The sequence below is a fragment of the Ambystoma mexicanum genome, chromosome 14 (genome assembly GCF_040938575.1).
Source record: "Ambystoma mexicanum isolate Mex_15411 chromosome 14, UKY_AmexF1_1, whole genome shotgun sequence".
NCBI classification, from domain to species: Eukaryota; Metazoa; Chordata; class Amphibia; order Caudata; family Ambystomatidae; genus Ambystoma; species Ambystoma mexicanum.
This window is the reverse complement of record NC_090940.1, coordinates 113,464,568-113,491,810: the sequence shown is the minus strand read 5'-3', so window position 1 is coordinate 113,491,810 and position 27,243 is coordinate 113,464,568. Positions and strand designations below refer to the sequence as shown.

Below are 27,243 nucleotides of genomic sequence, written 5' to 3'. Positions count from 1 at the left end.
CCCCGCTCCCCTTGCTTGCTATAGTGGGAACGGGAGTTGCAGGGGTGCCCCACACTTCTGGGACATTGGAAACGGGGGACTTTTAAAAAACAAAGCAAAAAAAACAGAGTAAGGGACCCTGCAGCATCAGTTCTGACCGACGTTGCACTGACAGAACTGACGCCGCACGGTCAGATGTAAGGCGGACAGTGAAAGGTAAGTTGGGGAGGGAGGTGGTGATGTGATGGGGGAGCAAGGGGGATGGATTGGTATGATTTTGCCGACGGCAAAATTGGGTTTGCAGTGAAATTGACTACGATCAAATCATACAGTCCATTTTCCCACGTAGGGCATGAGCATTGCTGCGAAAACGAACCCAAAGCTTGATATGTGCATAATTCACACACCATAACATACACCCCTGAACCCACCCAGCCCAGTTTCCCTCCTGACAATACCCTTTTATAAACTACCCGGTTCAATGCCCCCTTCAGCACTGTTGCATACTCACCAGCTGTAAATGCTAACTATGAACACAACGCAGAGTTCTAACCACGATACAATCACGGTAAATGTTAACTATTCAATGCAACAGTAATTGGTATGGCAGTCATACATTATATGTTGGAAGGACTGTTTCCCCTTTTAATAATCTAATATATGCCTGTCACCTCTCCCAATGAACAGCGCTTCTTTGCCTCCCAAAGCTAGGTTTGTGCTCAATAAATACCTACAATCAAACAATAAGATACAAAATATTTAGGCATTAATGAGAACAAGTGGAAGCGTGCCCGAAATGTTATGTACAGTGGCTGGTAGGTGTATGTTCTTGTCTGAAATATTTTAAAAGCCAGAATCCTGGAGTCCACCAGAAGGCTTCAGCTGGACCCTTGTGGCCTTCTCCAACTCCCTGAAGCTAAGGGGTCCCCTCCTTCGGAATGTGGCAGCACATACGAAGACACCCACATGCTGATCCACTTGTTTGCTTCTGAAAGGACACCTGATGTTTAGCCGAGTCTTACCACTGACTCACTGTAAGTTCTCTGTCACGTCTACCCCCCTTGCATTTAGAAGTAGTCGTTTATCAATGTTTAGAAAAATGGATGAAAACGTATTTGCTACACTGAAACTTGAATTCTCTTTAATTGAAAAAGTCACATAATTGTACATACAGTGGAACATTTATACCACTGTAATAACTTACACGGTTTTCATGGAAGCACCGACACCGTTAGCAATGGTGCCGGTGCGTCCGTGTCCCCATTCCTGTGGAGTCCTATGGGATTCCACGGGAATGGGGACTTACACTTTCGCCGCCTGACATCCCGAGCCACAGGTCTTGTAATGTCCCGGTGGCACCGGGATGTCAGGCGGAACGGTGTTACGAGGTCGGCACTGGTGGGTTACAGCTGACCTTGTAATGAGGCCCCATGTATTAATAATGAATGTTGTGAAGCTACTGGTGCTCACTGTGATGCAGTGACATTTACTCCTTTTCACTTGACAAAGTTTCCTTAGTAAGTGAGAATGTTTGAGTGACTTACAGAGCCATGGTGCCTCTCGGCTCGAGACCCCATAAACCCCCTTTCTTTTGAAACTGCTGAGTTTATTTCCATATCAGCTGCTTGTTTTTTAGAACACATTTTATTTATTTTCTGATAATAAGAACAGCAAAACAAGAAATCTTTTGTGAAAAAGTGTAATTGTCCGAGTATATCACCTCTCTGGCTCCATCTGCTTCCAAAGACCGTTTATTTCTGGTCACTTGCAAGATGATGCTCGATTGTGAAAATTGAGTACCTCTGCTACAGCCATTCTTGGTGGGGCGCCCACGCAGGTGGAGGTGTAGCCAGGGCACGGTGTGCTCAGTCAATAGACAAAAAATGTGACAGATCGGATGAGCTCACCTTGGCTTTACAGCCATTCTTTAAGTTCAATGGAGGAACACTTGGATTTTTCAAGCAGACCCAGTACACGAATATTGTGTCTTCTTGATCTCCCTTCCAGCTGTATCCCTTAGTTGTTTTTTTATCATAAAAATCAAAGGATGGGCTACAACCCCATCAGGCTATCTACCACAACAATAAATGAATATCCTAAAATGATCAACGTGCCTTCCTTGTTATAGTATTGTGGGTTGGCTAGCACTGGTAAGAGTGAAGTGTCCACAGCCCAAGGTCACCACGGTTGCCACACCAGACTTGAATTACTTTTTGAGTGTTATTTGATGGCAACTAGTCATATAGAACAATTTCCCTGAGGAATACCTTTTCTAATAAGGTCGAAACATGTGTTGGCTGTTCAGTAAAGCTACTATGTACTGATTTTTCGAAATTGACTGGTGCATTTATTGCATCAATGTCACATTGAACATAATATCGTTCATGCTTATTTCATCCTCTGCCAGATACATGTTCTTCCTCGTCCCCATTTTGATGACCCTTTTTTCAGATCTTGGCTGATGATTGCCATGCCAGTACCTATTGTGTCAATCTTATTTTCGATCGAGGTTCTCGTTTCAGTGATGGCTTTCATCACATCTGAGAGGGAGAGTGCACCCATATGTGATGCATTTGAGGAGCCAGTTATATCTAGACCACCACTCGAATTGTAAGAAGCCTGCAGCGGTGTTTAAGCCTCTATTTTGCTCTGGAGGCTTTGTTTTTTGAGTTTGTCCCTGGTCATTTTGGGGTATAAACGTGATGGATTTTATTAAGTGGCTCTGATGTTAGGATTTCAAGCACTGTACAACGCCTTTTCCTTGTTCACAAAATCCCAGATGGAAGCATATGGCACATGCTGGTAGGTTATAGAAATGGCACCGGAGGAGGGTAAGGGTTCTGAGCCCATGCGTGAATGTAAATTAACCCCAACAGTCAAAACTTTCCCTCGCCTCCAAAATGAAAGGGAGAGAGTCACAAGAACATTTTGACTTTTGTTGAATGGCGGCAAGCTCGTTTATTTCTAGTAGTTTGTCGAGGAAGCCTACCACATGGCTGCAAACAGGGCCAGCAATAGGTTTGGCAGCGCCTGAGGTGACTCAACAAAATGTGGTGCCCCTACTCCCTCCCCCGGCATTGCGGGGGCTAATGTGGTGCCCTGGGCCGTCGCCCTGCCCACCCGGGCCTAAAGCCGGCCCTGGCTGCACGAATTCTGCTGGATCCGTTGTTGCGTGAAATGGTTAACAAGGGGGCAAGGTCCCCGCCTTCCAGTCGAATGTAGGGGACCCTCGTCTACGATTTATGTATGTGATGAAAGAGCCTAGCTGGAACCTCTGACGCCCACTCACTCAGCACCACCGCTTAGCTCACGGTGGCAGTTAGCGTTTCCCTTACCATGCAACATCACAGTATCAAGGAAGACTGGGCCGCAGACCCGTTTTTTTTTATCAAGAATACATAAAACTTCAGGTGTTGGTGGCTCTCCTCAGTCTCAATGAGTCTTGGTTGCAACTCGTTGAAGCTGCAGGTATTATTTTGAAAATACTGAGTGTAGTTTGAGCAGAAACTTTACATCCGTCAGCTGCTCATCAGCACCCTCGACGTCTGCTTGTTAGACATTCATTCTAGCATGTCAAATCCTTTGTCATGTCGCACACACCACTAGGATGTATGCCCTTGCCAATCAATGACTACAAGCTGGTGCCCTTATCTCAGAGTTTCTTTTGTTGTGTGTTCTGACAGAATAATAGTCAAACACGAATATGTTTTTGGGCACATGTCACTTTGTGTTCTAGTTCAAGAGAAGTGAGCTTTCGCTTGAACCATGTCTCTTAACTATTCATATAAAAGTATACAATAGCCTACAATACAGAACACACGATACTAGCCTATAGTAGGGAAATCTGAATGCTCACAGCCTCTGCCCGAGCCTTGATTCTGGGGTCACTGCAAATGCTTCTTTTCAGGCTAGTGCAACCTCCACTGAGGAGTTACACAATATGCCTATGTACTAGGGTAGTATCCAGCATGGCAAGAGTGGGGGCTGGGGGTGGGGGGAGACACATGCAGTATCATGCGCAGCCGCCCAATGAACTCTTTTGGTAACATTAGTGGCAGATGGCATTTTAACACATCACAAAAAATAAAATACAACTGCAGGACCATTACAGATGCAGGAAACTCATCTATTACAGCTCTGTGGAGCAAAATACATGCAAACCTCTTAATTTGCATATGGATTACACCACAGAAGTGACTTCACAGAAAAGGACATTGCAAGGCGCATCCTCAGTCTTTGATACTTGGAGGCACCATGGAAGTGACTTTAGAATAAGTTGCCATTAGTGATCCAAGTGGCACATAACTTTGCACATAAAATACTTAAATTACACTATTATTATTATATATGGAACAACTCTATAGTCATTAGGCTTTTTTTTTAATAATAGCGTGATACATTAACATAAGCTATGAAGTGAATCACTTACGGAGCTGCAGATAAGACACAGTGAGATTAAATGATTTGCCCAGGATCACACACTTTGGTTAAATGGTGAAACCAGGATGTGGACAATTTAAGCAACTGAACACATTTTCCCAAGTTTAATTGATATAAATATTTATTGTGGTTTTGCTTTGCATTTCATATGCTTAAATAATTCTTTATTGCAATGCCGTGTAAGCAAACCATATTACATAATAAACTAGTCTTTCATAATAAACAAACTTCACACTATATACATTATCATAGAAATATGTTGAGCAATAAGAGCATGGTTTTAGTTGTATTCTCTCCATCCTGCATGCAAAGTCACAATACCATGAATGTGAGCCTAACAAATCCCCCTTGGATTTTAAAGCCAGTCATTATTTCATAAAGCATGCAACATTATGCACCCTTCTCACTTCTGAACACCCCATTCACAATTCTTAAGGGACAAAAACACCTGCTAACAGTCCCGCTCCCGCCCATCAGTGCCTAAGGACTCCCATTGTAATGCTCTGTTGACACAGCAACGTGGCAGGTTCTCGGGAGAGCCGCTCTGCTGCCCGAGGCTCTGCAGGACATTGTCCTGGCAGAGGGACACCGCTCCCATTCCGCACCCTCATTGACAATGGAGGTGCCGAACGGGAAAGGTGCCTGCTGACAGGACAATGAGGGTGCTGAGCAGGAACACTGTGCTACTGCTCGGCACCCTCATTGTCCTGCCAGCGGGACACCTTTCCAGTTCGGCACCCTCATTGTTAATGAAGGTGCCGAATGGGAGAGGTGTCCCTCTCCCAAATGTCCCGGTCTGGCTAGTAAAAGAGCCACTGGTGGGGCAAGCTGCCCCTCCCCCACCCTCCACGCTCGGTACGGTACGCCACTGCTATGTACCAACAGTTCTACTTGATTTGATCGACAGAAATCTCTGGGTGGTAATTTACTTTATGATTGTTACCTTGTGGCATTTCTTTCATTTGTTGGCCGGCTACTCCCATACTCAAGCAACAACCTCTTCCCTACTCTTACCCACCCTCCATACCTCCTGCCCCTCAGCATAGACCTAAGTATTTTACTGCCACAAAGTAACCACTGCAAAGTAATGTTCCAATCAGTACTGTCTGTCTATGAAACAACAGTACACGTCCATGTCATTGTGTCAAGGCAAACTTTGTGAGCAGTTGTATTCGTTCTTTTGTTAAGTAGACCCATCCAAACATTTAGGCTCAGACATTTTTTATTGTCATGGGGCACTGCAAAAAAGAACACACTCTGGAAATGTACCACATAGCGCTTTGTTTGTTTATAAATACATAAAATGATGTAATCTTCTTGAAATTCAAAAAGCTTTATACTGATTTGTATGATAGATTTTGGTAATTATCAGCAAACTCGATTTTTCCGGAATTGTTTGCTGCTTTCTCTACTTTTTTTCCACCCAAGAAATCCTTTTTTAATGTCTCCAAATCTCTGAACTTGCCTCGTCAATGTAGTCTAATGAGAGTGATCTTCATTTATGCCTGAGGCCAGCCTTAAATGGATATATGGCAGATTAACAGGGATGACTACTAAAAATTGCAATGCTCGGTTATCTCTCAGTATTTTGTAGGAGCCCACTGGGCATACCGCATGCGCTGTGCTTGTGAGCTATGGATTTAGGCAAAACATTGTTTACGCAGAGCCTTTTATGTGTTATCTGTGGCTTACCATGTCTTTGCTCCATAGGACATCTTCATGATCACATCAGCTCAAGACCCCAATACTGACAGACGATGACAACCCCAAGAGATTTTGATAACTTGGAGATCCAGCAGCAGTACAGCCGCATCAACACCCGCTGGGAAATCGTGGACGATGAGATCGACAATGACAACAGTTCTGCCCGGCTGTTCGAAAGGTCCAGGATCAAAGCTCTTGCAGGTACCACGTTTCTTTATCTATGGTTGCATGATCCAAGCTCTTGCAGGAACCAAATTCCAAACCTGCGGGTGCATGATCAAAGCTCTTGCCGGTACCACATTCTATACCTACGAGTGCATGATCAAAGCTCTTGCCGGTACCACATTCCATACCCACAGTGGATGATCAAAGCTCTTGGCGGTACCACGTTCCAACCCTATTGGTGCACGATCAAAGCGCTTGCAGGTACGACTTTTCATACCTGCAGGTGCATAATCAAAGCTCTCACAAGAAACACATTCCATACCGACGGGTGCATGATCAAAGCTCTTGCAGGTACCACATTCCACACTTACGGAGTCATTGTTTCGAGCTTGCTCTCTCCGCCCTGTGCATGATGGGCTAGTGTTTCAAACATGACCTCTGTTCCGATTATGGTTGCGTGTTGTTATTGGTGATATGTAAAGACATACCACAGAAGTTGTATCTATGAGCTGTAAAGTGACCGTACCACAAACACACACCTTATAGTTTCAGGGACGACGGTGACAATGGCCCTCATTACGACCCTGGCGGAAATCGCGGTGCTGCCGATAGCGCCATGGAGGTTGGCGGATTTTCCGCCCCATGCCGACCTTGGCGGGGCGGTAAATCCCCAATCCCCATTTTACCCTTCCCCATTCCCATTTTTGCCCCATAGGGTATAATGGGAGTGGGGAAGGCGTTAATTGCGCCACCGCAAAATACGGTGGCGTAATTAACATCAAGGTCCCGTAGCGCCATGGATTTCTCCGCCCGGAAAAACCAGGCGGAAAACGTTCCATGGCGCTACGGGAACTCGTAGTAGGGCGGACGGGTCCGCCGCGATTAACGCTGGCGTAAACCCACTCCGCCAGGGTCGTAATGAGGGCCAATGTAAGAAATTGTTATTAAAGTACATTTCCCAAAACAAAATGCATGCTGAAATTCATTGGTTTAAAACAAGCAGAGGGCATGTTAAATGATGTTAGAAATCTTTTCTACTGCACCAAATCACCACCACCATAGTGGTTTCAGAGTGTCGATGCTTGCCTGGCAGTCAAAGTATTTATTCAGTAGTCTGCAGAGGAAAAGGAAATGGGAGGGGTGAAGCATTGGGGCTAAGAGGGCAGGGACATCATTTCACCAAAATGCCAGGTGTAGCTGAAGTGACATCCCACGACCCTTGACCTCTGGTGACATCACAGGAAGTGATGTCATTTAACCCCACCCCGAAGTGATATCACGGGAAGTGATAGAACTCAACCTTTCACCCCTTGACAAAACAGGAAGTTGCATCACATAGCATTGTTCCTAAATACACTACGAAAAATATGGTTACGATATCACTATAATGTGATGTACCTTTCATACAAGAATGGATCGCCATATGTATCCTTAAGATCAGTGTGTATATGCCCATATTACCAAATTACTGTGAATGCAAGCAGACTTCCATGGCTAAATGATAATGATGTGTTATTATATAGCACTTACGCTTAAGCGCTTTGTATAGAACAAATATACATACAATATCACCCAACCTGTGTTGGTACTCATTTATCGACTTCATAAGAATGAAAGGCTGAGTTGAGGTGTTTAAGAACAGACTAAATCAGTGACTCACCCCTGAAGTCTGCCTAAAACAATCCTTTAATGAGTTTAGCAATTATTGTCTCGAACTCCAGAAAGACACATTATTTGTTATTCCTATTCTTTCTTATTTAGGGTCACTGCTCAAAGTGTTACGCTTGTGGAACCCCCTGTCTTATTTTAAGAGGCGGGAACAAGAATGCCAGCCACTCCAGAAACAAAGAGCCACATGGCGCTGGACACAGCCCAGGAGCTTACAGTTAATAAAAAAAAAGTTTTACTTTTTTTTTTAGGGGTACCAAGGGAGACCACAGGGGTAGCAAGGGAGACCCCGTGGGTCACAGTTGCATCCGCTGGCAACCCCCAAATGACATGGACATGTTAAATGAAGAAGGACAGTTTAGAGTTCACATCGAGCCAGCCAAAGCACTGCGGAAATTAGCCGGATAATGGCCCTCATTCCGAGTATGGTGGTAGTCATGGTGCTATTTGCACCATGACTGCCTCCCATACCGGTACCAACTGGTCAATGGGGACTTACCGGTCCATTCCGACCTTGGAGGGACCGGTATATCCCCCATCTACCAAACCATTCCCCATTCCCATTTGAGCCCCCATAGGGCTCAATGGAAATGGGGAGGGTGCAAATAACGGGCCGGCGTATGCCAAGCCCGTTATTTGCGCCCAGGTCCCTTAACGGGTCCCGTCCTTAACACCTGGTCAGACCAGGCGTTAAGGAAAGCACCGCTAAGGGACCTCGTAGTAGGGCGTTAAGGGATTACCGGCACCGGTCTCCTTAGCGGTGCCCGGTATCCCTTACTGCCCTACTCGGAATGAGGGCCAATGTCTGAGGTGTCTGAAGGAGAAGGGGATATTAAGGCGAGAGTGATTTCAGAGTGCTTAATAGGTACTACAAAGTGTTCAAGCGCTCCATGTTGCCTTTTATTGTGTGTGAGTATGGTTAATTTCTCGCACAAAACAAACTACAGAGTTCCAATTCTGGGACTGCAAATCTACAGGTCAAGAAAGGCCAAATAAAGAACAGACTGCGTGAGAGGCAAATGTGGAGGGAGACAGAGTAAGGAGAGAGTGATGGGCAGAACAAGTATGACTCGATTTCTGAGCAAAATGTTCTTGTGATGTGAGTAAGTCTAAGGTGCGGCCAGGCCTTTCCCAACTCCTGGGTGTTCTTGCTAGTGTGTTGAAACAAAGCAACAACATACTGGGTTTAAAAAGAGGTACCGTCGCCCCTCTGCGAGAACGAACACAGCTTAATGACCTGCTCTATGGGAAGGGGTCCACTCGAGAGTCCGCAGCCACATTTTAACTTAACATATTGGGTCGAACCTCGGTCTACGGCAATTCCGCCGACACATTCTCATTGCTTATTTAACGTATTTCACAAGCATTTATAAACTGCAGCACAAAAAGAAAATACACATTGGCATTACATTTTTTTTACAAATAGTGTCGTTATTACATTACGCTTTTTAAAAAGTACATTACAGCCATGTGAAATATTTGCACATAATTCAGAGCACAATCTGTAGCAACAATGTGGTGTACTTTCTTGCGCATTGGATGTTTACACAATCCGATGATCAATATCACGCACACCATTTGTATTTGTACCATGAATGAAGATTCCAATATCATGTCCCTGTTATGACCAAACTATAAGAAATGCTTCTGCGACACTTACTTCTTTGCACTGGGGCGGGGGGGGGGGGGTGGGAGCTTCACAACTGTTACCAACACAATCTACAGTTGGCCCTGGTGAATGCCGTCATGCTTCCCATCAATTGATGTTGAATTCATGGCTAATTCTGGAAGCCCTCCCGCGTCTTCTTCAGGTTACCAGTCATAGAGGGCCAAAGTCTGTATGTCTTGGCTCTAATTTGGGCTGGAAGCCAACACGTAGCTTAACTATTAAATACCGTAGATTAGTGTGTAAAGGTTCAATTCTGCTACTTGGATATAAAGGTGACGTGCCAGGAGCATTCGGGGTCAACACCAGCACACTCAATCGCTGCAGAACCACTCCTAAGGAAATCCCTCGCGTGCTCCACAAATCTCCTCCACAAGCCGCTGCTCCCTCCTTCCTCCTGCTTTTCTCTTGGTTGTCCTCCACTTCTGACCTCACCCGAAAAACCAACACTTCTTGCTTCCTGTTCCCTGTTAAAATTCCCTTTTTCTTGTGAGGGTTGGACAACTTTCACAGGCCAATCCGGCACTGCCTTCCGCACCCAGAGGGTCTATTTGCTATGAGAAAGCATACGAAGGGTGTTAAGCCCAACCTACTTTCTCTGTATGGGCTCGCCGCATACCACAGATGGCAGTGTGGGGAGTCCAATGTTCAAGTCCATGTTCCGGGACACGTTCCCATGGGTTTGGGTTATCTTGATAAGTTTCGGTAAAGGATCGTTCTTTTCCCCCTCTTTGTACCTGGTGGTGTAGGGGACTGGCGACTTGTAACACGGGATCACTAGCAGGTACTGCCGGCCCTGCAACGCGGGTCTCCGCTCTGTGTCTGTGCGCGGCAGCAGCTGTTGTTTCTCCGCTGGTGGTGCACTGCTGTGGTCGGGTCTCTGTGGGTTTTTGCTGCTTTTCCTCTCTGTGTTTCCTTCCGATCTGCATGTGGGGTGCTAATGTTGATGTTTTTCCCTGGCCTTTGCTGTTGGCTTTCTACACCGGGCTGGTGATCCTTGAAAATGGAAAGAGACACTGGCCAGTCTCTGAGACACGAGGCAAGGCTGGAGATAAGTGCAAACGAACATGCTAGAACAAAGGGGGGCACAGGAATTGGGGCCTCTCAAATGCCGTTGTCCACCTCAGGGGTAGGACTGGCTCTGGTTGGCTCCCTGGTACGCCTCCCACCCATGGCTGAGAGATGGTTCCTGCCCTCCTCTTGACAAGGCCAGAGTACTGCCTTTGTGGGGGTGTTTCCCAGGGCTCGGCCCTGGCACTTATTATTGAGGCCAGGCACTTAATGTCTCAGACTCACTTTAATTATGAAGTGGTGATAGTCAGTGCATCCATCAACCACAATGAGCAGGTGCGAGCTGCAGTGTAACCCCAAATATGTCGATAGTGTGGGGAGCAGCTGTGGGTGGTGGCAGCAGTGGTGGGCAACTGTCCACCCGCAGTGTCACAGGAATGATAGAAAATATTTGGGCCCTAGCACTTATACTTTTACAAACTAAGCATTGGTCACAACACAGAAATCCACAGACATAATACCAGCATAATTAGGATCAAAATGATGTGCAGAGAAGCACCTCCTCATTTCAAGTATTATAACGGATTACAAGATTCATTCATATTTTGAAGTTACCTCATTAGTTGTAGCAGACTTCTGTTGGTCATGCGTGAAGCAATTACAAAATGTGACTAATTAAAATGGTAAAACATACTATGAGGGACTCCAAGGTATTTGATTAAGCAGCAAGAAGGTTATCCCTGGTGAAACTAACCTCTGAATATAAAAAACCCTCCTTTACTGCTAATAAATAAAATGGTGCATGTTCCAAACTCGTAACCATTTCACGTAATGTGTCACTTTCTCATTGCTTATGTTCTTTTTGAAGTTAACAAAAAATTCTTATTTTAAATCCCAATTGGACAGTTCATATTTTTCTGAAGCAAAATGGTAGCTTTCAGAGGTGAAAATACAAATCATTCTCAATTCCTTGTAATTATATTGTAAATCAAATGTGCCAAGCACTGTTTCGTTAATCGGTAGCTTCACCAGGCCCAATGCAATGCTCTGTTAACAATTGTGAAATTATAACATCAAAAATCTCCATACTCACTCGTTCATTGTTTGTTTGCTTAAATGAAGAAGGGTCGAGAAACAGAAACACAATATTACAAAAATGTTAGACTTGCAAGCCTCTTTTGATGGGTGTTATAAAATTGAATTTAATAAAAATATATTTCTTTTTACCATTATGAGTCCTAGCGATAGCAAGGAAATATAAGATTGGTCGCGGCCAGTTCATGTCATACATCTATTTCAATGGCCTCGCAGTGGCACCAGGTTAATTTGAGTCTGTGCTACTACTGTGTGTTCTCGGCATCACTTGGCTGGTACTCCTGAAAGCTATTTGTGGCGGTGATCAAAGCTCCGAAGAAGCAGATGTGAAAGACATTTACTGGCAACACACAGGCGCCATGTTCCAAACGCCGGAAGTGGAGGTGCGCCGCTTTCCATACTCAAGATTCTCAGTCAATTTCACTGTCAGACCGCTTCATCCGAAAACACCTGCCTTTCTCAGTATCGCGAGAGATTGCAAATCACAGCATAAACCACGTTTGAACATGCATTCGAGCACAGTTCTTAAGTTTCCATCCTTTCAAACCTGCGTGGCCCACTCTTAGGCGATTCAGAATAGTTTCCTCTCTGCGTGCCAACTCTGCATTCCACGCATGGGTAGAGTCACATCGGCAAATTGTGAGGCGTGAGGAAGGCCAGAAACGGTGGATCACTACATGATGGGTTGCGAAAAGTCCAGACTTCAGACGGAACTGCTAATAGCCAGGCTGAGTAGCATTGGGGCGACAGTGAAGAGTGTAGTGGACTTGCTTCACCTCAAAATGGAGTCTGAGGATAAACAGTGCAGATTTCTCCTTCAATATGTTGCACACTGGGAAGTGGGAGGAGCTTTACCAGAGTGGTGTGGCTGACACGGGTGACTAACGGTGAACATCATCTCTCCAGATGGAAATCGCCAGCTCCGGCCTTTGAGGAGCCATTCGAAGAAGAAAAGCACAGTTCTGTAAATATCCCCAGGCTTCTGAAGTAAGCAGGCCAGTGTCCTCATTGCATACTACATTCACACAGGTTTCAGTGTATTAAAAGGTATTTGATAACATAGAATATTGTGAGTATTAACAGTATGGACACAAAAATAAACCCACTTACCGCCAGTCTTGAGCACCACGAAGGCGGCAGCTGACTAATGGAACCAGCGTAACGGTGACTAGTTTCCCTGGATTCCAGGTAGGAATAGAATGCCAAAAAGAACAAGAACCCCAACGGTGGAACCAGGAGGGGAAAGGCAATGCTAGAAAAACCCTCTACATACAGGTGAGCCGGAAGATGACAACGCATGCCCAGGAGGATTATGATGAAGCCAGGAGACTAAAAATACAAGGTTTGCTGGAGGGATGAGGAACACAAAAATCTGAACAGCTCCAAAACAAGGGGAAGGAATTGAAAACAAGGAAGACAGGAAGCAGGGATGGAGCTGGGAAACAGGGAGGTGAGGAAAACATCCAGGGAAGCAAGGAATGGACATCAACAGGATTCAAGGAAACAAACAAACACAGGGTCAGAACTTACTGAGTTGAGACGCGTCCGCTCAGCTGCTCAGTGCCCAATAAAAGCAGCGGTACTGATCGTGAAAGGCGCCATCTTGGATCGGACGACTAGACCGCTAATGCGGAAACGTGATGGAACAACACGTTGCGGGAAACACCGACATTGCCATAGCGACCAGGACAGCGGTCTTACAAATGTGAGTAATCAACAAGAGCTGATGTACAGCCTCAATCACAAAGTAAATACATTTTCAAAGGTGTCAATGTATTTATTTATTTAATGGTTGTTTGTACTGCGGCTATGTGACCAACTAACCACTGCAGAACGAGAATGCACGATGTGCAGCGCCTTGCACCATTCAAGTGTGAAACAAAATGTGGTCTAGGAAAGGTTGCTGAGGAAGAGAATGGGACAGTTGGAGGGAGGGTGGGAGAGTTAAGAATTATAAAGAGGTATGCCATTTGCCGATTACATCCGAGTGGCAGGGACGCAAAAGTACATGGGTGCTCCAGCCCCCTTCCCGGGAAAGGCCATCTGTGGTGAAAGTCCTTCTACTTTCAATGTGACGTCCTAAAATTGTGTCCACCGGCACCCCCCGCACCCACCCTCAGTCTACAAAGTCTACTCCCCAGACAGGGTGGTGTCTTACAGAAACTTTGCACCGGTGCGAGTACGTTCAGCATGAGGGCAAAAACTGCCCAAGCATAAACAAAAAATATTCTTTCAATGCATTTTTGCACAAGGGCAGTATGTTCCCTAGTCCTAAGAGTAGTATGAAGTGCACAAGTGCATTAAAAGAACATGTTTTTTTCACTAGGGCAATTTTTGCTGTAGTTCTAATTGCACTTGACCGGTGCAAAGTTTCTGTAATGTGGCCCTAGGCTTTAATCATTGAAATAGTCATCACACTGAAGCACAAGGAGAGTAATGCTAGAAACAATAATATATTTATTTCTATATATCACTTGTTATCTCTTGTTGCAGCAGTTTTTACCATTTTGTGTCATCATATATAACAATGGGTTACTTGGACCTGATTTATTTGTGCTCACGTTCGACCACCTCCAAGGATTCGAACCTGCGGCTGCAGTTTGAATACAGATCACAGCAGCAGCAAGCACATAACTTACTGAGCTACGTGACGGGCTGTGCAGGATATACCCACTTTAAAAATGGGCAAAAAAACACACTGGGTGCAGATTCACAACTTTCGCATGTAGGAGCGCAAGAACCGTGACCGTCATGCACATATGCAGGCATTCGCTTGCCACATGTGCGCCTGCAGGGGTGAACTCACATCGGTTAACCGCAAATAGCCACATCCTCTATCATCTAGCGGTCTAAAATGTCAAAACACAGCTTATAAGGTGAAAAACATTCTAACAACCTGCCATGCGTTTTAATTAATCTGAGGTGTCAAGTAATGCACTATTTGCAACAAATTTGACCACACACCCACCATAGGGTAGTACTCAACAGTTTGTCATGAAAAGTAAAAAATTACCATTTGAGATTGTGTGCCATTTTTTGTTATCGTTTTATATCCCAGCCCCAAGGATTTAAGTGGGCCAGGGCTACTAGGGTTGGCTCCCTGCTACTGCAACAAACTGCTACCGAGCCAGGGTACTTGCTTGTTAGCAAAGTGCATTTTGGGAATCTCAGGGACCATCAATCAAGCTGTGAAAGGAATGGAACTAGCCAAGTGAATAAACGTCCTCTGTGTAAGTGGGACAGCCCACTCCTCACACCTGATTATAAGTTTAGTGGTATTTTGGCATTAAATCTGCCAAAATACCATCAAACGGATTTTACTGCCACTTGGACCGGCGGAATTACTGCCGGATTACAAGTGGTGGTATGGCGGTGTTATTCCCCATTTACGGAGTCATAGCAATCAATAGGAATTTCGGTGGAATTACCAACAGCGGTAATTCCGCCGAAATGGCTGCATTTTGGCTGTAAGGCGGCAGAGGTTTTTTCTCCACCCCACTGCCAAAACCATAGTTGGGCGGTGCCATAATGCGGCATTAATGCAGCTGTAACAATGTTACCGCCACATTACCGACATTTGGAGCAACACCACCCAACTCATAACGAGGCCCTTAAGTCTGTCCAAATGAGTATACATGGTTTGTCACTTGCAGACATTTTACTGTTAGGGTGCGTGTTGTGACAAATGAAATGAGTACCAAGCCCAGTGTGCTTTATGTGCTAAGAAGGGTTTCATGGTTGAATGACTACCACAGACATATTTGTCAAAATATAAACTTCTGTGATCATTCTTATGTTTTCAAAATGCTCTTTGATTTTCTGCATGCAAAGCAGCCGGGAATCCACACTGGAGACATGTGCCCCCCTTTCTCATGTGTTATTTATTAATTTACCACATGAGGATGATTTACGCACTGATTGAATTGTTTATATATTGAGAGAGATTTTTACAGACAGCGATTCATTTACAAACCAAGAAAGAGTTTCATTTGCAATATTCAGAGTGGATTCAAACAGGACGACCTGTAGCAAGGCTGAGTGACCCAGAACACACGTTTACATGGACTCATGATGCACTACTATAAGGCCACGCTCAGCACTCGTTAGTCCACGCCTCTTCGCACTGCCCACTACGGCATTGTCGGTACCCTCAATCCCAGTGTCCCCGTGACACATTCATGATTTAAAAGAAGCAGATCACTTTGCAGGAACGAACTTGTTTTCAATCAGCCGAGCCCCTAATGACATAAGGACATATATCGTAATTTTTAGTAATTAAAATTGATGCAAAATGCACAGTACACAAACGTTTTGTTGCGCAAAATGTTATATTAACTGCCACAAAATGTTGACTGTAATGCTGCATTACCCCGGGGGTTGCTTTTTTAAAAGAAAATGGCAAATGGGTGGAACGTTCTGCCACAGCCAGGACGCATTACTCTTTGAGTATGAAATGCAAACCCATTGAGGACACCCACATCTCTAATTAACTTGCATCAGTGACATGGTCATTGTGTGGCTGTCCAGAAGCTTTGGACTTCAACTCCCATTATCCATGGCCAGCAAAGTCAGCGGTGAAGGATCATGGGAGTTGTGGTCCAACACATCTGGAGGGTCTCAAAATGAGTAACCATGTAACCTGCCTTCTGTGCGTGAGTGTGCATGCATGCAACATTTGCACAGCCTATAGATTTTAACACTGCATTAACGAATTTTCTTAAAATAAAAAATTGGGCAAATTAACTATCTTTTAAATTGTTATTTTGAGCAAAATAAATATTTGGTGAGGTATGAATAGAGAACAAAAGGACTGTAGATACATTTTTGGCCTTCCAGTGTAAATACATTCTTATTATGCAGGAGAAGTAAGACACAGAAATATAGTGATATAGAATTCTATTAGCAGGAGTATGAAAAAAGGGTGGGGATATAGATTTAAATTAGGAGTAGGAAAACACACACATATAGTGATACAGAATTATATTAGCAGGACTAGGCAAACAAAACAGTAGTGATATAGAATTTCATAGCAGGAGAAGAATAAAACAAAAAGGTGGTGATATAGAATTATATTAGCAGAAGTAGGGAAACAAAAAGGTGGTTATATAGATTTAAATTGCGAGTAGAAAAAAACAAAAATATAGTGATATACAAATATTTTAGCAGGAGTAGGGGAACAGAAATGTGGTGATATAAAAAAATATTAGCAGGAGTAGAAAAAACGAAAAGATGGTGATATAGAATTAAATTGGGGGTAGGAAAAAACTAAAATATAGTGATATAGAATTATATTAGCAGGAGTAGGGGACAAAAAGGTTGTGACATAGAATGATATTAGCAGGAGTAGGAAAAACAAAAAAGTGGTGATAGAATTATATTAGCCTGAGTAGCAAAAACACAAATGTGGAGATATCAAAATTTATTAGCAGAAGTAGGGAAACAAAAAGGTGCTGATATCGAATTATTTTAGCAGGACTAGGAAAAACAAAAAAGTGGTGATAGAGAATTATATTAGCATGAGTAGGAAAAACAAAAAGCTGGTGACATAGAATTTTATCAGCTGGAGAAAAAATGTATGGTGAAACAGAATGATATTCTATGGTACAGCTCACCAGAGAACAATCCTCATTTGGTCAAACAAAGCGTGCACATTTCAATTGTATGGATTTGAGTAACATATCTAGCCTTGGCAAGTCTTCAGACACATACTGGATGGATCTCAATATTTTGATGCAATAGGCCCAAAATATAATCAGCTGGAAGTTTAGCCATAAAATGATGATATTTCTACTCTTCACTGCCGATTTCACAGAACTCAACACTTAGCAACCGAGGATTGTGAAACATTTTGCAACAGAACATGCCTGATGTGATGAAAAGATTCTAAGAATGTGTCATTTTCCAGAGTAAATCAAATTTCCCTGTTGGTAGGTTTATACAATCAAGGAAAATCTCCTCTACCTGAAATTATGGAGTAGAAAATAGGTAATTTTAGCTAAGCCACACATGCAACAGCGCTACCCGGGCATTACACGTATGCAAATTAGCTCATGCTTTGAAGCAAGACAAAGCACTGCAAGTAACTTTCCATTTTAGGTGGAAAGCATTTCAAGGAAAACACTTCGGTCACAAAACCACTATATTTTGCACTCATAAATTGTATGCATTCTCGAAAAGTCTTTGGGGCTCATTACAAGTTTGGTGGTGCAGGACAAAATTGGCGGTAACAGAATTACCACCACTTTTCCCACACCGCCTACTACGAGTATGACCCTGGAGTGGGCGATTTACCTCCAGAATCATGCTGGAGGTAAATCCTCCCACTTTCTGCTGAAAATCGGCAAAATCGGCAGAATTACTGTGGCGGTAATTCCACCAGCAGTAATTCCGTCGGCAGTAATTCTGCCAAAAATGCCCCATCGAGTCCAAAGAACTCTCTAAAAAACTCTTCCACCACCATTTGTACTCCAGGGTAATTCCGCCGGACCAAGTGGCAGTAAAGGTAATGAGTCCCTTCATGCATTATTTGAATATTGTTGAAACTAAGGCACGGGCTTGCTTTCGGCCACTACTAATATGAAAAAGTTGTGAAAGTTTACCTGTAAATCTCTTCAATCCTCTGTTGTGTTATTTACGAAAAGTTTCATAAAAATAAAAAAGCTCCTCTTCACTAAGAAGGCGTTTCAGCTTTCTCCATCAATTGATTTCAGCAACAAAATCAAACACTTTAGATTAATTAGGAATGCTAGACACCTCACGTAAATGTCATCAACACCTGGGAAATGTTGCTGCAGAAATCCCAGCACCCTGTGGGTCTCACAACACCTCCTCCATCACCTCCCCACTCTTCCACTTCTTCTCCTGTGCATGGTCGGAGACTGTCCCTTCTAACCCTCTGCTTATATCGCCTTTCTCATTCTGCCTGCGGCTGCACCATCTACTCATCGCCCGCCCACCTCACCCCCGTTCTGCATATGGAAAGGAGACTCTGGCCTGCATTACACGTTTGGCAGTAATTCCGTGATTCATCTCAGGAATTGCTGCCAAACTCATTTACCGTTACCAACACTCAGTCCAGCAGAATTCCCTCCAGATGGCAAGTCGGTGCTGACCACCAGTTTTGGTTTCTATAGGATTCCATGTGGATTTTTGTGGAATTATCAGAATTGCTAAATCCACATCATTAAATCCACTGATTTCTGGAAGTAAAGCAGAGCATTCACCACCAACTTCAAGCTGGAGTTGAATGCTCCACTTTATCTACAATCTTGGAATTTGGCAGTGTAGTAAATTTGGACCTACCTACAATAATGTACTGTTCCATTGAACTCGTAATGCGGCCCAGTCTGTCTCTTCAGACAGGGTGCCTGTTTCCTTTTCTTTGGCGGCCATCTTTGCCTGGAATGTTTATGTTATGTGGCCGATGAGTGCAGTCCGAGCTCATCGCAACTGCATCCCATTCACCTTTCAAATTCTAGTTGGGTTTTAAAAGCAGGGACTGTAGGAATTTCTGGGCACTGGTGGGTAAAGTCAGGCCACCAGAGCAGGGTGAGCTAGAGGGATACATCTCTGAGACAGCTTTGGTAAAATCATTTTAGCAGTCTCTACCAGGAAACTAGGACTTTCCCAATTGGGGAGGACTCCAGTGAAAATGCACCCTACATAACGCTTATCGAGGGTCGAGGTAAGGTATGTCCTACTAGCTCAGAAATGAGGCAAAGCCCCAGGAACACGGACCAAGCCCCGGCAGATTTCTATCTATCAGAACCTGAGATTTGCAGTCCCTTTCTGACCAAATGATTTAATGCAGCTCTCAAAAACAATCAAGTGCCTCCATTTTGGACTAGGGCAGCGATCGTCCTCATATTTCAAAAGGGCTCAAGGGACAATCCTGGTCACTATCCCCCTATTTCACTCCTTGATGTTGGGGTGACATTTTTGCAAGGTGTGTGCTGCAACATTTGGAGGCCTGGATAGAAGATAATAGCATCTTACACCACCTTCAGGCAGGCTTCCAAAGCTTCACCAGCGCAATTGATCAATGCCTGCGCTTTAGGCTACTTGTAGATAAATCGTAACTTTGAAAAGCATATCCCTATATGTGGTCTTCATTGATCTTCATACAGGATTTGATAGGATACCAGGAGGACGGCTGTGGACCATCTTGCTGAGCCTTGGGATCCCACTAGCGCTCTTGTGAGCCATTCTGATGCTTTACAGTGGAAATGACGCTGTGGTCAGATGGAACCTTGACGGGCGTACCACCAGAGCGATAAACATCCAGATGGGCACCCGCCAGGTTTGCGTCTTAGCCCAAAGTTATTTTGCCTTTTTTATTAATGGGGATGTTCAGGATTTGCTCAATCTCGCCACGGATGCACCAAAGCTTGCTAATGAAGCCTTCCCGATAATGCTATTAGCAGGTGATGCTGTCTCGCTGTCGCCAACGCCTATTCGGTTTATGCTTAGATGCCAGTTTCATAATCTTTGAGCAGTTTTGTGCAACTAATGGATTAACAATCAATGCTGCCAAAACAAAAGCTACAGTGTTTAGGAGCCCAAAAGCTAGAAGGAATTTGAGAGAGAGCTTAGTTCTTAATGGTCAGTCCATCGACCAGGCACAATCATATGATTACCTTGGCCGTAGGACTACGGAGGACTGTAAATGGTCAACCCAAATCGATAGAGCAGTTGTAACAGTGACGACGACAAGATCGCAAAATGGAGGAGGCACCCTGATAACCCGGGCGGTGTCCTCCTCCTGTCCTCCCTCTCTTCGGGACGAAGGGGAGGCGCCCACAAGGAAGCGCGGCAAAAGCTCAGGAAAGCCCATGAAGGGCAACAATGGAAAGGGGAGGGACTACCCCCTTTATAACGGGTGGGCTTCTCACTACAGGCAGCATCCAGCCTTAGCAGTGGGACGCCCGCCCGCCATCCAGGAAGAGGACTTTGCTTTCCTTCGCCGCCGTTTTGGAATTCATTGTGGGACTTCGCCCTGAGGGAATTCACCTGGTGAGACTTTGCCTGCAGCGGGACTTCGCATCCAGGATCTTCGGCGCTTGAGCTTCGTGGGAGCTGACCGACACCAGGAAGAGGAAGCCGGATCAGGGAGGAGCGGCGGCTTCAGAGATGAAGCTGCGAAAGCGGTGGCGTGGCAGTAAGGGTCCAGTCTCCAAGGAAGGGGCATCCAGCCACAGAGGGAGAAAGAACCTGGTGAAGGCAGAGCGCTCGCTGCGGGACCGGAGGCTTGGAGAGGTTGCGTGCAGCGTGACGCAGGTGCAGAGAGGACCAGGCAGCGTAAGGGAGCGCTCGGCGGGCAGGGGAATCTCAGATCAGAAAGCGGAGCACCACCTGGGGGCAATAACACCCACGCTGCAGGTCGGGTACGCCCGCCTTATTGCCCTATAGCCACCCGCTGACATCAAGGACAGCCGCTCCCATAGCACGCATTCAAGGACAGCTGGTCAGGAAGAGGGGGCCGCCTCCACCATCAGGCGGAAACAAAACTGGGTTCGCTGAGCGCAACCTGTGCTAACAGGCCAGACCACGGCAGCCCCACAGAAACGCGCAGGGTTAGCTGAGCGCGACCCCTTCTAAAACTGCAGAACTCGGCTCAACCAGGGGCTTAAACCAAGCCAACTGGTACTAGCAAGGAGCACCGAGCAGGCATCGGACTAGATCCCAAGGATCCCGCAAATCTGCGTCCCATAACCAACTCGAATTTTGTTCTCAAACTGTTGGATAAGGTAGCCACACAGCAAATCCAACACTTTGTTGAGAATCAGGAGATTCTGCACCAGCAACAATCCGGCTTTAGAGCATCCCACAGCACTGAAACAGCTATGCTAGACCTGCAGAATCAGATGCTGACTATGCTGGACGACAACAAATTGGGGATGCTGATGCTTTTAGACCTTAGTGCAGCATTTGATTTGGTGGATCACCACCTTCTCATCAAGGCGCTTAGGGAGAACGTTGGTTGCTCGGAGGGAGCCATCGATTGGCTCATATCCTTTCTCTCCAACCGCCAAGCGAGAATACACTGGGGTAGCAGTTTCTCCGACCCATGTGACATCATATTCGGAGTGCCTCAAGGGGCTAGCCTATCCCCAATGCTTTTTAACATATATATGCGCACTTTGTGCAGCCTTCTGGTGAAAGCCGGAGTGTCATTTACAAATTACGCAGATGACACCCAACTCATTTTGGAGTTGGGGGGTAGGAATCATGCCACGGACAGCGAAGCGCTCACCAAGGTTTACAAGTTAATTGACGACTGGATGCAGGCAAACTGGATGTGCCTGAACGACTCTAAAACCGAATTGATGTTGTTTGGCTCCAGTCGTCAGTTGGAAAAACTAGGAGCAGAGTACAACTTTTTTCAAATTAAAAACGCCACTATCCAGGTGGTTCCCAAGGTGAAGACTCTGGGTATGATGGTCGACTCAGTCGTTGACTCTCACGCCCAGACTAACTTCCTCCAAAAAAACTCAGCATACTATCTCAGGCTTATGAAAGCAATCAAACCACTGCTTAATGAAGTAAACAGGGCAACGATAGCCAGAGCCATTATTCTCTCACGGCTTGACTATGGGAACGCCCTGTTGTTGGGGGCCGCATCCAAGGATCTATCTAGTTGTCAGGTGATCCAGAACAATGCGGTCAGATTAGTGAAAAATCTGAAAAGGAAAGACCATGTTACTGAAGAGAGGCGTGCTCTGCACTGGCTCAGAGTAGAAGAGCGTATCAAGTTCAAAGCCCTCTGCCTGGTACACAAGTGCCTTTATGGCACAGCGCCTGCCTACTTGAAAACTCACATAGTGCCCTACAACCCCAGCAGAAACTTACGCTCGGGTGGAAAATGCCTCCTACACGTGCCCAAGTTTAAGCTAAAAACAGGGCTGGGCAGATCCTTTCTTGTGCTGGCTCCTAAACTGTGGAACAGCGTCCCCGAATCTCTTAGATCTGAAGTCAATCACTCTGCTTTTAGGAAGATGCTGAAGACACACCTTTTTAGATGAGATCTTGGGCGTAGGACTTCTCTTGCGACTTCGCTACGCAATAGTATCTGTATTCATCGTCTGTCTCATACGTGTTGTCCGTCTTGTAGTACCAGAGTTTTATGTACAAGCGCCCTGATGCCCTCGGGCTAACGGCGCTATATAAAAATTAAATACATACATACATACATACATAGGGTGTAGAGAGCAAGGGGATCAGCTCGGCAGCAGAAGGGGCTGGAACACAGGGAAGAGGAAGGAAAGCCCCACGTGAAGCGGCAAGCACAAAAAAGGGGAGGCTAGCAACCATGTACTTGGAGGCATTTATGGCCATGGCCAGGCTGGCAGCAGCAAAACACAGCCCCAACTGGATGGAGGCAATGATACCACGACCAGGGGAGGAGGAGCAAGCAGGACCAAGTCAAGGGCCGGCCTCCGCTCTACTATACCCAGACAACGAGGAACAGCAGGAGCAGAAAGAGGATGAACGGGTGCAAGAGGAAGAGGAGCCTGCCGGAAAAAGAAAGAGGACCAAGACCCAAAAAGCCAAGGCAAACAAAGAACAAGCCGCAAAGGGCAGGAAACCCAGGGCTGCTGGGGTAAAGAACAAGGGAAGGACACAGGAGGTTGTAGCCGTACCGGCACCTGCACCAGTGGAGCCACCAAGGAACCAGTTTCCACCCAGCACGCCTGCAACCAGAACGGTGGCTGCAAGGGAAGACGGGCCCGCGTCCTTGGAGGCAGTAAAAGGTATGATAATGCAATGTATGCACGCATGGGGAAATGGGGGTAATGGGCAGGTACTGAGTGGGAATGTTAATGCTTTTAATCAAGTGGGGAACAGGGCAGCTGTAATACAACAGAGAGGGGTGGCTCTGGGACCAGTGGAGCTGGGTTCGGGGGGTACCATGCGGGGAATCCTACCAACAATGGGGGGGCCAGTGGAATTAAGCCAGTGGTCGGGTGCATGGCTCAACTCGGCATTTCCAGGAGGGGCGGCACAACAGACACAGGGTCAAGTGGCCAATATTTTGGGCAATGTAAACTCCATAGGCAAGGTCAACCCAGCGCAGTTCGCACAGGGGCAACAGGCTACTGCAGGGACCAATGCAAACCCCATAGGCGGGCACAGTCCAGCAAGCCAGGAGGGAATAACAAAGGCAGGGACCGCTCAAACACCAGCTTGGTGGGGGCAAGGGGTTGCTGGTACAGGTCTGCTCCCAGGTCCTAATGCCAATGTCGGGCAGGAGGGGATCTGGGGACCCATGATGACTCGGTAAGGGAGAGCGATGCCAGGGTTTGGTACAGTCAGGGTGACAGTGAACTCCTTATCATAGCACATAACGGGACATTAAAGAGAGGGTATCGAGGAAAGAATTTATTGAGATTTTGGATTTTGTGGGAATGGAACCTCTGGGAATGGGTTAAAGGAGTTGTCTGAGAAAGAGAAGGAGAAGAGGGACAGGGAGCAACCCAAGACAGAGGCATCCATACATAACTGGCTAAAGTCAATCAAGGTAAACACATCCATAATGATAGAGAAATGCCCGCAAGATGCTTTGTCAATGTTGGCCTATGAACAGTACATCCATGACCTATATTTGAAGCATGGGGGGGAAGGTTGGTTGCAATATGATCGGGTTTTTCATTAGAAAATGCAAGTTTGGCCAGCTTTGTCTTGGGATGAAATGGACGTGGGTGGGTTTTTGGACAAACTGATAACAGCAGGAGACGGGGGAGAGAAATCCCCAGGGGAGAAGCCCCATGTTTGGAGGGGCAGGAGGGACACCAGGCGGGGGAGGTCGTCCTTTCGCGGGTACTCCTCCTGGAAAAACAGGGCCAGCTACCAGGGGGAGCAAGCAGACTGCTGGAGGGTCAATGCAGAGGGGGGTTGCCACCTTTGGCAAAGCATGCCGTTTCAAGCACCCCCGAGGGGGAACTGCCAGGGATCGCAACTCCTCAGCCAGTGAAGGGAAACGTAAAAGCAGCCCCAAACCAAAGGATAAGGTCAAGAGGGAGTGAGGTTAAGAGCAGTATATCAAGGTCAAGTCAACAGCAGATGTGTAATAGTGTGATTAAAATGGGGTTGCCCACCCCGGTCAAACTACAGGCAATGACTCCGTGGTTGAATACTTATCACAACTGTAAGGATGCTAGACTGTTGTGGGAGGGTTTCAGGTGGGGGTTTAAAATCCCATGCGCAGAGGTGAGGAAGGGTGCGGAAGCGGTCAACCTGCGGTCGGCCCTGGCATTGCCGGAGGTGGTGGCACTGAAAGTGGCCAAGGAGGTCAAGCTGGGCAGGGTGGCAGGCCCATTCAAAAACCCTCCATTGACAAATCTGGTTATATCCCCACTAGGGCTGGTCCCCAAGAAAGAGGGGGGGGGCAGTATCAGTTGATTCACCACCTCTCCTTTCCCGAGGGGGAGTCAGTGAATGATGGGATTAGCGAAGAGCTATGCAGGGTGCAGTACTCGTCCTTTGAAGATGCAGTGGAAATGGTAAGGGCTGCCGGGAGGGGAGCCCTGATGGGGAAGGCGGACATCAAGCCTGCATTCCAGTTTTTGCCCATTCACAGAGAAAGCCAACATTTGTTTGGGTTCAAGGTGCAGGACCTGTATTACTATGATAAATGTTTACCTATGGGGTGTGCCATCTCGTGTGCATATTTTGAGGCTTTTAGCACTTTCCTAGAGTTTGCGGTAAAACAGGAGTGTCAGGAGGGGGCGGTGGTACACTATCTGGATGACTTTCTGTTATCGGTAAGAAGGGGTCCGAAGAGTGTGGGGCCCTCATGGAGACATTCCAGAGGTTGATGAAGCTAATGGGGGTCCCGCTAGCGGGGGAGAAAACAGTAGGACCCGTGACCTGTCTGACCTTCCTGGGGATTGAAATTGACACAGTGAAGGGAGAGTGCAGGCTAACCCAGGAGAAAGTAGAAAAACTGAAGGAAACCATCAAAGGTAGGAACAAGGCAACTTTGAGGGAACTCCAGGCACTGGCAGGTAACCTCAATTTTGCAGGTAAAGTCATCCCAGTTGGTAAAGTGTTTGCAAGGAGTATCGAGCTGAAAACCGTGGGGTTGCAGCATGCAAACCAGCATGTCCGGGCGGGGGCAGAAGTACGGGAGGATCTGACCATGTGGGACACATTCCTGGACAAGTTCCATGGGGTACTGATGTGGAGAGGGGATTGGAGCACCAAGGACAGGTCCTGGTTGTTCACAGATTCATCCGGGGCACTGGGGTTTGGGGCAATCTTGGACACCAAATGGTGCGGCATGGCATGGCCTGAGGAGTGGCATCAGCAAGGGGTCACCAGGGACATCACGCTGTTGTAGCTCTTTCCTATTGTGGTTGCTTTTAAACTCTGGGGGAATCAACTAAAGGACAGCAAAGTCATGCTTTGGTCAGACAACCTAGCGGTAGTCCAGATCATAAATCAAGGTGCTGCCAGAAACCCAAGGGTGTTGCCGTTGTTAAGAGAGCTCAACAAATGGATGCTAGAACTTAACATTGAAGTACGAGCAAGACACATACCTGGGGTTCAAAACACGGCTGCTGATGCTCTCTCTCGTTTGCAGTGGGAACAATTCTGAGGGAGTTGTCCGGGAGCAGACAAGGTGATGGCCCCGTTCGAAACACAGTGGTGGGACATGATTGGGGCAATTTGAGTTCCTTGATTCAGACGGCGCTAGCTCCGGGCACGGAAAGTAGATACAAGGCATGCTGGGAGCGGTACATGGCATTCAAACAGGTGGTATTGACGGAAAGTCAGCAGGAGCTACCGGTGAGGGCCTTTGTGGGTTGGGGCTGGCACGAAGGAAAAACCAGGTCATGGATGGCTTACCACTTGGTGGCTATCGCTCATTATTACAAGCTGGAATGGAAAGGTGACCCCACAAAGGAGCACTACATTGTAATGGCCATGAAGGGTTGGGCCAAGAAAGGAACACCGAAGAGTGACGAAAGAAGGCCCATAGACATAGTCAAGCTCCAAAAGATAGTAGCATGCTTGGAGGTAGTGTGCCATTGGGGTTTTGAAGTAGCATTGTTTAAAGCAGCTTTTACCTTGGCATTTTTTGGGGCCTTCAGGGTGAGCAAATTGGTACCAGAAAAGAAGGATTCCAAGGGGTGGGGGTTTCTGCAGTTGCAAGATGTGCATTGTTCAGATGAACGGCTGGCATTATGGATAAAGAGATCAAAAACTGACCAGGAAGGCAAAGGGTGCACGGTGACCCTACAACCCATCATGGGCAGCACAGTGTGCCCAGTCAGGGCGGTGGCAGGTTTCCTCAGGCTGAGACCTCCCTCGGGGGGGGGGGGAGGCTCCGCTGCTCATTCACCACGATGGGGCAGCTCTAAGCCCCTTCCAATTCAGAAGGGTTATGGAACTGGCTCTGGAGAAAATGGGGGAGATAAGGGGAGTGTTCGGGACACACTCATTCCGGATTGGGGCATCCACATCAGCCGCAGCCATGGGCATGGGGGTAGGAGCAATCAAGCAGATTGGTAGAT

General features: G+C 46.3%; 1 protein-coding gene across 2 annotated transcripts in view; it reads left to right on the top strand.

Annotated features, from left to right (window-relative positions):
* SPTB (spectrin beta, erythrocytic) overlaps positions 1 to 27,243 on the top strand; it is a 524,484-nt gene that overhangs the window by 126,408 nt on the left and 370,833 nt on the right. Inside the window, exon 2 of one of the 2 annotated variants that reach the window (XM_069638664.1) lies at positions 6,130 to 6,324. In XM_069638664.1, the coding sequence (XP_069494765.1) occupies positions 6,177 to 6,324 (148 nt within the window). In that variant the 5' untranslated portion in view covers positions 6,130 to 6,176. Of the gene's footprint in view, positions 1 to 6,129; positions 6,325 to 6,616; positions 6,640 to 27,243 lie in introns of those variants that run through there. The other variant, XM_069638665.1, reaches the window with a different exon arrangement.